Below are 12,606 nucleotides of genomic sequence, written 5' to 3'. Positions count from 1 at the left end.
AAGTAAGGTTTCTCAATATTTCATTTTTGAAGAGAAAATATTCCTTTAATGAAAACCTGATTATAGTATTTCTAACGTATTTATCACAGATAGTAAGTCATTCTAAAACTATTGTATTAGATGTCATCTCTTTCAAATGTTAGACTGTCCTCCCAGCTCCTCATGGAAGAACAATAGGTATCCCTTTTGAGAAATTTGCCTTTCGCAGAATTCAATCAGTACAGAGCTCTTCAGTAGACTTTTCAGGAAGGCAAAAACAAAACTTATTCTGAAAATATCAACTATCATTTAAAAAGTGAAATTCACTGTTGTATAAGACTGATCACATTGATTATAAACGCTGAGGCACCTGTTTGGTTGATTCCGAAGTGAAGCTGGGATGGGTCAGGAGAACATCCATGTCACCACTGGACTCTGCACCTGTGATGACAGAAGACACATATGAGATTGTCCACATAAATGTATCAGTTGGGCAAATGGAACCAAGCTGATGACACACACAGAAGAGCCTTACTTCTTACAGCCTAACTTTCTATTTCACTGTGCTTCATAGTCAGAATTAGTTAAAAGATTTCAATTTTCTGTCCAACTATTCAGGTGTATTGATGTAGACAGCAGAATCTGTGATGACAACAGTAATCGGCATTAGATACACATTGCATACAATAAGTTAATTTAATGTGTTAAAAATGCACCTAAGTAACTACTCAATAATGAATAAAAACAATATTTTAAAATAGCTTTAAAATACACCTATGAACAACTCTATATGTAAAAATCTCAAATTAAACAATATACTGTAACTCTATAAAAGTCAATCAGAAAACTCATTTCGGCCGGGCACAGTGGCTCATGCCTGTAATCCCAGCGCTTTGAGAGGCTGAGGCCAGAGGATCGCTGAGCCCAGCAGTTTGAGACCAACCCAGTCAACATAGAGAGACTCAGGCTCTCTCTTTTTTTTTTTTTTTAAAAAAAAGAAAACTCACTTCAATTCCTATGATTGAACTCAATTAATCGATCTATACTCTACAACCACATAGCTTCAGGCAAGTTACATGCAGCTATTTAAACCTTTCTGTTCCTATATTCTATGAAATTCTGTCTCCACTTAGACGGAATTTGTTCATTTTACTTTTTTTCAGTGTTGCAAATGAGGACTCTTCATTCCTCTAGACCTCAGTTTTCTTATATGTAAACTACTAAAAACTACTTCATCTGCTATTGTGTAAATAAAAACATATGTAAAAGCATCCACTACAGTGCCTGGTATACAGCATAAAAGAATCCAATCTATCTCCTGCCTTGCATTTTGATAAGTACAATAGAGGCCAAACATACTTTTGGTGACTAAAGATCTTGCAGTGTCTTTGAGATCCTCTCACTTCAGTCTCCCAAAGTGCTGGGATTACAAGCATGAGCCACAGCGCCTTAACCAAATATTTAAATATAAAGAAGGCTAGGCCGGGTACGGCAGCTCACATGTATAATCCCAGAACTTTGGGAGGCCAAGGTGCGCAGATCACTTGAGGTCAGGAGTTCAAGACCAGTCTGGCCAACATGGTGAAACCTTATTTCTACTAAAAAAAAAAAAAAATTGGGGCGGAGCAAGATGGCCGAATAGGAACAGCTCCAGTCTCCAACTCCCAGCGCGAGCGACACAGAAGACAGGTGATTTCTGCATTTTCAACTGAGGTACTGGGTTTATCTCACTAGGGAGTGCCTGACAATCAGTGCTGGTCAGCTGCTGCAGCCTGACCAGCAAGAGCTGAAGCAGGGCGAGGCATCGCCTCACCTGGGAAGCGCAAGGGGAAAGGGAATCCCTTTTCCTAGCCAGGGGAACTGAGACACACAACACCTGGAAAATCGGGTAACTTCCACCCCAATACTGCGCTCTACCAAGGATCTTAGCAAATGGGCACACCAGGAGACTATATCCCACACCTGGCCGGGAGGGTCCCACGCCCACAGAGCCTCCCTCATTGCTAGCACAGCAGTCTGTGATCTACCGGCAAGGCAGCAGCGAGGCTGGGGGAGGGGCGCCCGCCTTTGCTGAGGCTTAAGTAGATAAACAAAGCAGCTGGGAAGCTCGAACTGGGTGGAGTTCACAGCAGCTCAAGGAGTCCTGCCTGTCTCTGTAGACTCCACCTCTGGGGACAGGGCACAGCTAAACAACAACAACAACAACAACAAGCTGCTGAAACCTCTGCAGACGCAAACAACTCTGTCTGACAGCTTTGAAGTGAGCAGTGGATCTCCCAACACGGAGGTTGAGATCTGAGAACCGACAGACTACCTGCTCAAGTGGGTCCCTGACCCCTGAGTAGCCTAACTGGGAGACATCCCCCACTAGGGGCAGACCGACACCCCACACCTCACACGGTGGAGTACACCCCTGGGAGGAAGCTTCCATAGCAAGAATCAGACAGGTACACTTGCTGTTCAGCAGTATTCTATCTTCTGCAGCCTCTGCTGCTGATACCCAGGCAAACAGGGTCTGGAGTGGAACTCAAGCAATCTCCAACAGACCTACAGCTGAGGGTCCTGACTGTTAGAAGGAAAACTAACAAACAGGAAGGACACCCACACCAAAACCCCATCAGTACATCACCATCATCAAAGACCAGAGGCAGATAAAACCACAAAGATGGGGAAAAAGCAGGGCAGAAAAGCTGGAAATTCAAAAAATAAGAGCACATCGCCCCCTGCAAAGGAACGCAGCTCATCGCCAGCAACGGATCAAAGCTGGACGGAGAATGACTTTGACAAGATGAGAGAAGAAGGCTCCAGTCCATCAAACTTCTCAGAGCTAAAGGAGGAATTACGTACCCAGCGCAAAGAAACTAAAAATCTTGAAAAAAAGGTGGAAGAATTGATAACTAGAATAATTAATGCAGAGAAGGCCATAAACGAATGGACAGAGATGAAAACCATGACACGAGAAATACGTGACAAATGCACAAGCTTCAGTAACCGACTCGATCAACTGGAAGAAAGAGTATCAGCGATTGAGGATCAAATGAATGAAATGAAGCGAGAAGAGAAACCTAAAGAAAAAAGAAGAAAAAGAAATGAACAAAGCCTGCAAGAAGTATGGGATTATGTAAAAAGACCAAATCTACGTCTGATTGGGGTGCCTGAAAGTCGGGGAAAATGGAACCAAGTTGGAAAACACTCTTCAGGATATCATCCAGGAGAACTTCCCCAACCTAGTAGGGCAGGCCAACATTCAAATCCAGGAAATACAGAGAACGCCACAAAGATACTCCTCGAGAAGAGCAACTCCAAGACACATAATTGCCAGATTCACCAAAGTTGAAATGAAGGAAAAAATCTTAAGGGCAGCCAGAGAGAAAGGTTGGGTTACCCACAAAGGGAAGCCCATCAGACTAACAGCAGATCTCTCAGCAGAAACTCTCCAAGCCAGAAGAGAATGAGGGCCAATATTCAACATTCTTAAAGAAAAGAATTTTAAACCCAGAATTTCATATCCAGCCAAACTAAGTTTCATAAGTGAAGGAGAAATAAAATCCTTTACAGATAAGCAAATGCTTAGAGATTCTGTCACCACCAGGCCTGCCTTACAAGAGACCCTGAAGGAAGCACTAAACATGGAAAGGAACATGCCAAAATGTAAAGACCACCGAGGCTAGGAATAAACTGTATCAAGTAACGAGCAAAATAACCAGTTAATATCATAATGGCAGGATCAAGTTCAAACGTAACAATATTAACCTTAAATGTAAATGGACTAAATGCTCCAATTAAAACACACAGACTGGCAAACTGGATACAGTGAAGACCCATCAGTTTGCTGTATTCAGGAGACCCATCTCACATGCAGAGACATACATAGACTCAAAATAAAGGGACGGAGGAAGGTCTACCTAGCAATTGGAGAACAAAAAAAAGCAGGGGTTGCAATACTAGTCTCTGACAAAACAGACTTTAAACCATCAAAGATCAAAAGAGACAAAGAAGGCCATTACATAATGGTAAAGGCATCAATTCAACAGGAAGAGCTAACTATCCTAAATATATATGCACCCAATACAGGAGCACCCAGATTCATAAAGCAAGTCCTTAAAGACTTACAAAGAGACTTAGACTCCCATACAATAATAATGGGAGACTTCAACACCCCACTGTCAACATTAGACAGATCAACGAGACAGAAAGTTAACAAGGATATCCAGGAATTGAACTCATCTCTGCAGCAAGCAGACCTAATAGACATCTACAGAACTCTCCACCCCAAATCAACAGAATATACATTCTACTCAGCACCACATCACACTTATTCCAAAATTGACCACATAATTGGAAGTAAAGCACTCCTCAGCAAATGTACAAGAACAGAAATTATAACAAACTGTCTCTCAGACCACAGTGCAATCAAACTAGAACTCAGGACTAAGAAACTCAATCAAAACCGCTCAACTACATGGAAACTGAACAACCTGCTCCTGAATGACTACTGGGTACATAACGAAATGAAGACAGAAATAAAGATGTTCTTTGAAACCAATGAGAATAAAGATACAACATACCAGAATCTCTGGGACACATTTAAAGCAGTGTGTAGAGGGAAATTTATAGCACTAAATGCCCACAAGAGAAAGCTGGAAAGATCTAAAATTGACACTCTAACATCACAATTAAAAGAACTAGAGAAGCAAGAGCAAACACATTCAAAAGCTAGCAGAAGGCAAGAAATAACTAAGATCAGAGCAGAACTGAAGGAGACAGAGACACAAAAAACCCTCCAAAAAATCAATGAATCCAGGAGTTGGTTTTTTGAAAAGATCAACAAAATTGACAGACCACTAGCAAGACTAATAAAGAAGAAAAGAGAGAAGAATCAAATAGATGCAATAAAAAATGATAAAGGGGTCAGCACCACCGACCCCACAGAAATACAAACTACCATCAGAGAATACTATAAACACCTCTATGCAAATAAACTAGAAAATCTAGAAGAAATGGATAATTTCCTGGACACTTACACTTTCCCAAGACTAAACCAGGAAGAAGCTGAATTCCTGAATAGACCAATAGCAGGCTCTGAAATTGAGGCAAGAATTAATAGCCTACTAACGAAAAAAAGTCCAGGACCAGATGGATTCACAGCTAAATTATACCAGAGGTACAAGGAGGAGCTGGTACCATTCCTTCTGAAACTATTCCAATCAATAGAAAAAGAGGGAATCCTCCCTAACTCATTTTATGAGGCCAACATCATCCTGATACCAAAGCCTGGCAGAGACACAACAAAAAAAGAGAATTTTAGACCAATATCCCTGATGAACATCGATGCAAAAATCCTCAATAAAATACTGGCAAACCAGATCCAGCAGAACATCCAAAAGCTTATCCACCATGATCAAGTGGGCTTCATCCCTGGGATGTAAGGCTGGTTCAACATATGGAAGTCAACCAACGTAATCCAGCATATAAACAGAACCAAAGACAAAAACCACATGATTATCTCAATAGATGCAGAAAAGGCCTTTGACAAAATTCAACAGGCCTTCATGCTAAAAACGCTCAATAAATTCGGTACTGATAGAACGCATCTCAAAATAATAAGAGCTATTTATGACAAACCCACAGCCAATATCATACTGAATGGGCAAAAACTGGAAAAATTCCCTTTGAAAACTGGCACAAGACAGGGATGCCCTCTCTCACCACTCCTATTCAACACAGTGTTGGAAGTTCTGGCTAGGGCAATCAGGCAAGAGAAAGAAATCAAGGGTATTCAGTTAGGAAAAGAAGAAGTCAAGTTGTCCCTGTTTGCAGATGACATGATTGTATATTTAGAAAACCCCATTGTCTCGGCCCAAAATCTCCTTAAGCTGATAAGAAACTTCAGCAAAGTCTCAGGATACAAAATTAATGTGCAAAAATCACAAGCATTCTTATACACCAGTAATAGACAAACAGAGAGCCAAATCAGGAATGAACTTCCATTCACAATTGCTTCAAAGAGAATGAAATACCTAGGAATCCAACTTACTAAGGATGTAAAGGACCTCTTCAAGGAGAACTACAAGCCACTGCTCAGTGAAATAAAAGAGGACACAAACAAATGGAAGAACATACCATGCTCATGGATAGGAAGAATCAATATCGTGAAAATGGCCATACTGTCCAAGGTAATTCATAGATTCAATGCCATCCCCATCAAGCTACCAATGAGTTTCTTCACAGAATTGGAAAAAACTGCTTTAAAGTTCATATGGAACCACAAAAGAGCCCACATCTCCAAGACAATCCTAAGTCAAAAGAACAAAGCTGGAGGCATCACGCTACCTGACTTCAAACTATACTACAAGGCTACAGCAACCAAAACAGCAAGGTACTGGTACCAAAACAGAGATATAGACCAATGGAACAGAACAGAGTCCTCAGAAATAATACCACACATGTACAGCCATCTAATCTTTGACAAACCTGAGAGAAACAAGAAATGGGGAAAGGATTCCCTATTTAATAAATGGTGCTGGGAAAATTGGCTAGCCATAAGTAGAAAGCTGAAACTGGATCCTTTCCTTACTCCTTATATGAAAATTAATTCAAGATGGATTAGAGACTTAAATGTTAGACCTAATACCATAAAAACCCTAGAGGAAAACCTAGGTAGTACCATTCAGGACATAGGCATGGGCAAAGACTTCATGTCTAAAACACCAAAAGCAACGGCAGCAAAAGCCAAAATTGACAAATGGGATCTCATTAAACTAAAGAGCTTCTGCACAGCAAAAGAAACTACCATCAGAGTGAACAGGCAACCTACAGAATGGGAGAAAATTTTTGCAATCTACTCATCTGACAAAGGGCTAATATCCAGAACCTACAAAGAACTCAAACAAATTTACAAGAAAAAAACAAACAACCCCATCAAAAAGTGGGCAAAGGATATGAATAGACATTTCTCAAAAGAAGACATTCATACAGCCAACAAACACATGAAAAAATGCTCATCATCACTGGCCATCAGAGAAATGCAAATCAAAACCACAATGAGATACCATCTCACACCAGTTAGAATGGCAATCATTCAAAAGTCAGGAAACAACAGGTGCTGGAGAGGATGTGGAGAAATAGGAACACTTTTACACTGTTGGTGGGATTGTAAACTAGTTCAACCATTATGGAAAACAGTATGGCGATTCCTCAAGGATCTAGAACTAGATGTACCATATGACCCAGCCATCCCATTACTGGGTATATACCCAAAGGATTATAAATCATGCTGCTATAAAGACACATGCACACATATGTTTATTGTGGCACTATTCACAATAGCAAAGACTTGGAATCAACCCAAATGTCCATCAGTGACAGACTGGATTAAGAAAATGTGGCACATATACACCATGGAATACTATGCAGCCATAAAAAAGGATGACTTTGTGTCCTTTGTAGGGACATGGATGCAGCTGGAAACCATCATTCTCAGCAAACTATCGCAAGAACAGAAAACCAAACACCGCATGTTCTCACTCATAGGTGGGAACTGAACAATGAGATCACTTGGACTCGGGAAGGGGAACATCACACACCGGGGCCTATCACGGGGAGGGGGGAGGGGGGAGGGATTGCATTGGGAGTTATACCTGATGTAAATGACGAGTTGATGGGTGCTGACGAGTTGATGGGTGCAGCACGCCCAACATGGCACAAGTATACATATGTAACAAACCTGCACGTTATCCACATGTACCCTAGAACTTAAAGTATAATTAAAAAAAAAAAAAAAAAAAAAAATTTGCCAGGCATGGTGGTGTGTGCTTGTAATCTCAGCTACTCAGGAGGTTGAGGCAGGAGAATTGCTTGAACCTGGGAAGCAGAGGTTGCAATGAGCTGAGATCACACCACTGCACTCCAGTCTGGGCGACACAGCGAGACTCCACCTCAAAAAGAAAAAGAAGACTAGACTGTGTACTGGACATCCATGGAAGCTATTTTAGTAAAGGAAATTCTACGCCTTCTCTTCTTCTCATTTCCTTCTCCTAAAAGCTGGATGTCTTTCACCCTCTGCCTACCAACAACATTTCACTTTATCTAAAAAAACAAAAACAAAAAAACTGTATGAGCAAAAAAACAGAAACAACCCAAGGGTCCATTAATAGGGGACTGGATAAATAAATGAAGTATGATACATGCATACAACTGAGTGTTATGCAGCTACAAAAAAGAATAAGGGGCCAGGTACGGTGGTTCATGCCTGTAATATCAGCACTTTGGGAGGCTGAGGTGGGTGGATCACTTGAGCCAAGAGTTGAGACCAGCCCAGGCAACATAGTAAAACCAGGTCTCTACCGAAAAAAAAAATAAAAAATTAGCCGGGTGTGTTGGCACATGCCTGTGGTCCCAGCTACTCTAGAGGTTGAAGTGGGAGGATCACTTCAGCACAGGAGGCGGAGGTTGCAGTGAGCCGAGATTACGCCACTACACTACAGCCTGGGTGACAGAGAGAGACTCCATCTCAAAAAATAAATAAAGAAGGAAGTTTTCTACATATTGATATGGAAAAATCTCCAGGATATATTTGTAAGTGAAAAAAGCAAGGTATAGTATTGTATACATATTATGTTACTTTATGAAAAAAAGGGAGAAGAAAGAAATAAAGGTGGTATACTAACATGTAGTTGTATTTTCAGGAAGAAACATTACAAGAATCCATAGGGAAGTGGTTCTTAATGGGACTTAGTAGGAAGGAGTAGGAAGGAGTGCACAGGGACTGTGGAAGTGAGACATCTTAGTGTATACCTTTTTATGTGAAAGCATATAACCATACAACATACCCCAAAAAAGTAAAAATAAAATAGAAATAAATAAATCCAGGAAGGTTGTCATAGCCATGATAGCAAGCATGTGGCTTGCTGTGCCTCCAAATCTACATTTTGAAAAGACAGAATCCCAATTCCCACCTAAGGAGGTTCCTATTTAGCAGATTTGTAGGAGGGTACAACAACATGTATTTTTTTTTTTAAGTCCTAGGTATTTCTGATGCAGACATACTTGAACAACTGGTTAATTTCAGTTCTCTCATTTTGCAAGTATGGAATCTAAGATCAGGAGAGACATAACAGTGGTAGATTTGGCCTCAGACCCCAGGTCTTTTGACCCCGGTCCAACGTTCTTTCTACTAATCAGTGAGTACGGATTTAGTTTTCTCTCCCCAACTCTAGATTCTTACAGCAGCTACCCAGAGTATTCCTGGACAGGCCATCACCTACTTCCTAGACAAAATTCCATAGGTGACCAGAGATTCAGTTCAGGTATCTATTCTATCTACTCCAACATACTCTAAAATGTTTTAAATAAGGTTTTTCTACTCCAATTTTAAAAGTTAACTTTTTTTTGAGACGTAGTCTCGCTCTGTTGCCCAGGCTGGAGTGCAGTGGCGCGATTTCGGCTCACTGCAAGCTCCACCTCCCAGGTTCATGCCATTCTCCTGCCTCAGCCTCCCAAGTAGCTGGGACTACAGGTGCCCGCCACCACGCTCGGCTAATTTTTTGTATTTTTAGTAGAGACAGGGTTTCACCGTGTTAGCCAGGATGGTCTCGATCTCCTGACCTCATGATCCGCCCGCCTCAGCCTCCCATAGTGTTGGGATTACAGGCGTGAGCCACTGTGCCTGGCCAAAAGTTAATATTTTTAAGCATGTATGAGTTTTTCAAAATTTTAAATCAGTAAGACACCAGGATTGTGTGGTTCTTTCTTTGCTCACATTCACATAGTAAGCAGAACTCTTCTGATGAATCCACTTGTTGTAAGAATTGGTTTTGAACTGGTACTTCTAAAACATTATTCTTAGCTCTATTATAGAAAACTTGCGCAGTCGGGCATGGTGGCTCACACCTGTAATCCCAGCACTTTAGGAGGCCGAGGTGGGCGGATCACGAGGCCAAGAGATTGAGACCATCCTGGCCAACATGGTGAAACCCCGTTTCTACTAAAAATACAAAAATTAGCTGAGCATGGTGGCACGCGCCTGTAGTCCCAGCTACGCAGGAGGCTGAGGCAGGAGAATCACTTGAACCTGGGAGGCAGAGGTTGCAGTGAGCCAAGATGGCACCACTGCACTCCAGCCTGGTGAGAAAGTGAGACTCTGTCTCAAAAAAAAAAAAAAAGAAAGAAAAAGAAAGGTAAATTAACAAAACTACCCACAATTTCACTATCGTCTAGCCAAAGAGCCAAAGACTACCATTACTAGCATTTCAATATACTTAAAGTCATTTAATAAGTGTCATTAAAACTAGTCATTAAAATATCATCCTATAATAAAATCAGGATGAATTTCCCCTTGTTACATATTCCCATCTATAAACAAATACCCTTAACTAATACTACTAGGTCTTAGTGAGTCTATGAAGTACCACAAATTACATCTTTTTAATCCAAGTTCTTCACATACATTAGGCAATTTTAGTATCAGGGCAAAAATAACCCAACATTAGGAAGTATGTTACCTCTTCTGAAACTGCCACAGACTGTAGCAATGTATTCAGAATCCACTTTTTTAACTTCATTTAGTACAATATCCTAATAGAAGAAAAATTAAGTCAGTATTCCCAAAATGGCTTTTCACAAGTGACACTCTCAATTCTAATCAAAGAATATAATTTGACACATCTTACTTGCATTTGTAACATCTCTTCACGAGGAATTCTTTTTTCAAAGTCCCCAAAGTATCTATAAAGACAGAATAAGTAGACAAAAGATTTTTGCAAAATTTAAATCTCCTTAAAAATTAAATTGTCTTTTATAACAATTGTCCAGGCCATACCAGCAGATCATTCTCACAAATCAAGGCTAGAATGAATTCATCGAGAAGACAACAGCAAAATTGGGGGTGGGGTGAATGGGGGAAGGTTTATTCCTAAATTGGATCAAAATCCTTAAGTGCCATCCTTTGTAATATTTCAAAGACTCCATCTAAACTTATTTGTAAATAAGCTACCTATTCATGTAACAAGAGTAAATAAATACATTTAAGTTAGGGCATAATTTCAAAGTAGACTGCTCTCTACTGACAAGGCAAGGGGTTACGGTTTATGGCTCTTACAACCTGCAAAATTATATTTTCAAATACTATCCTGTAACATGGATGAACTCAGACAACAATATGCTAAGTGAAAGAAGTCAGTCACAAAAGACCACATACTGTATGACTTCATTTACATTAAGTGTCCAGAATAGGCAAATCCGTAGAGATAGAAAGTAGATGAGCAGCTGCCTAGGTCTAAAGAGGGTGTAAGGGGAGGCAATGGGGGAATGACTAGTAATAGGTACAGGGTTCTTTCTGAGATAACAAAATGTCCTAAAACTGACTGTAGTGATGGTTGCACAACTCTGTGAATATACTAAAAGTCACTGAATTGTATATTTTAAATGGATGAATTACAGGACATATGAATTACATCTCAATAAGGCTGTTAGGAAACTCAGTGTGAAACAACATCTAAGCATATGCTTCAGCATGATGAAGCGCCTGTTCACAGCCAATTCTCACCAAACCAGTTCTTCAGAAGACCTCCATTTACTACAGAAATGCCAGGAAAGCAAGAATCATACCATCTAGGTCTCTTACTGGCTCAAGATTTTGGAATGGTAGTGTAAGTTTAAAATATTATGGTAAAGCATCAATAGGAAAATTCAAAAGGTTATTAGAACTGAATCACCCACAACACTATATAATGCCAGAAGAGATATATATAGTGCTTATGCACTATAACTGTACAAAATAATTATTGATGCTGATATAGAAATATGCCTAGGAGTTATTCCTATATGGTTATTTAGGTATGAGGTTTGTCCTTTTTTTAAATTTAGTTTTTCATATTCATGTCCTATCTTCTTGGGTAGACTATAAACTCCTTAAAAGTTATACTCAACCTCTCTATATCTTTACCCTCAAACCTAGTGTAGTGCTTTGTACAATGTGAGCATGAAATAAAAACCCACTGACTGCCTGATACACTCAGTCCTAGGTATTTTAAGAGGAAGTTCCCTGCTAAAGTCGAAAGAATAAGGGAAATCCTCAAAACAAGTAAACTAGAAAGCAAAAGTGAAAGCATTGTGTGAACACAGGTAGATACTCTATAGAAGTCCACAAATCTTAGCACTTCTGAATAGGAAAATGGTTGTGGTTTAGCTAAGTTTGAAGAGTCCTTGTGGTATATAAAAGAATGTCTATAAAAATTTTACTTTTACATCTCAAGTGTCAAAAGAAAATTTGCCATCTTACTTCAGCCCAATTCGCTGATGATGGTTCAATTTATCTTCATTTTTTCTGAGATCTGTACAGAAGATAAATAAAGATAAATAAATTGACATGTTAATTTAAATGCTTTTCAGGGGAAAAATGCTAAACTCAATGACTTTTTATAAAGAACCACCTGGGGAACAAATACACTGAAATGACTGAAAACACAATGAGAAAAAAATTTCAGATATGAAGAGCTAGATAAAAGTGACTCTTAGGGCTGGGCACGGTGGCTCACACCTGTAATCCCAGCACTTTGGGAGGCCAAGGTGGGCGGATCACGAGGTCAGGAGTTCGAGACCAGCCTGGCCAACATGGTGAAACCCCAT

General features: G+C 40.1%; 1 protein-coding gene across 3 annotated transcripts in view; it reads right to left on the bottom strand.

The window, feature by feature from the left end:
* POLB (DNA polymerase beta) overlaps positions 1–12,606 on the bottom strand; it is a 39,688-nt gene that overhangs the window by 10,114 nt on the left and 16,968 nt on the right. For all 3 annotated transcript variants that reach the window (XM_009212973.2, XM_021942279.2, XM_017961980.3), the window contains 4 exons: positions 12,260–12,311; positions 10,650–10,704; positions 10,482–10,554; positions 350–420 (listed from right to left, as the gene is read on the bottom strand). In XM_009212973.2, coding sequence (XP_009211237.2) covers positions 350–420; positions 10,482–10,554; positions 10,650–10,704; positions 12,260–12,311 — 251 coding nt within the window. The remainder of the gene's footprint in view (positions 1–349; positions 421–10,481; positions 10,555–10,649; positions 10,705–12,259; positions 12,312–12,606) is intronic.

The sequence above is a fragment of the Papio anubis genome, chromosome 8 (assembly GCF_008728515.1).
Source record: "Papio anubis isolate 15944 chromosome 8, Panubis1.0, whole genome shotgun sequence".
In the NCBI taxonomy this organism is placed as follows: Eukaryota; Metazoa; Chordata; class Mammalia; order Primates; family Cercopithecidae; genus Papio; species Papio anubis.
Note: the sequence above shows the minus strand (reverse complement) of the source record. Positions and strands in the feature narration are given on the sequence as shown.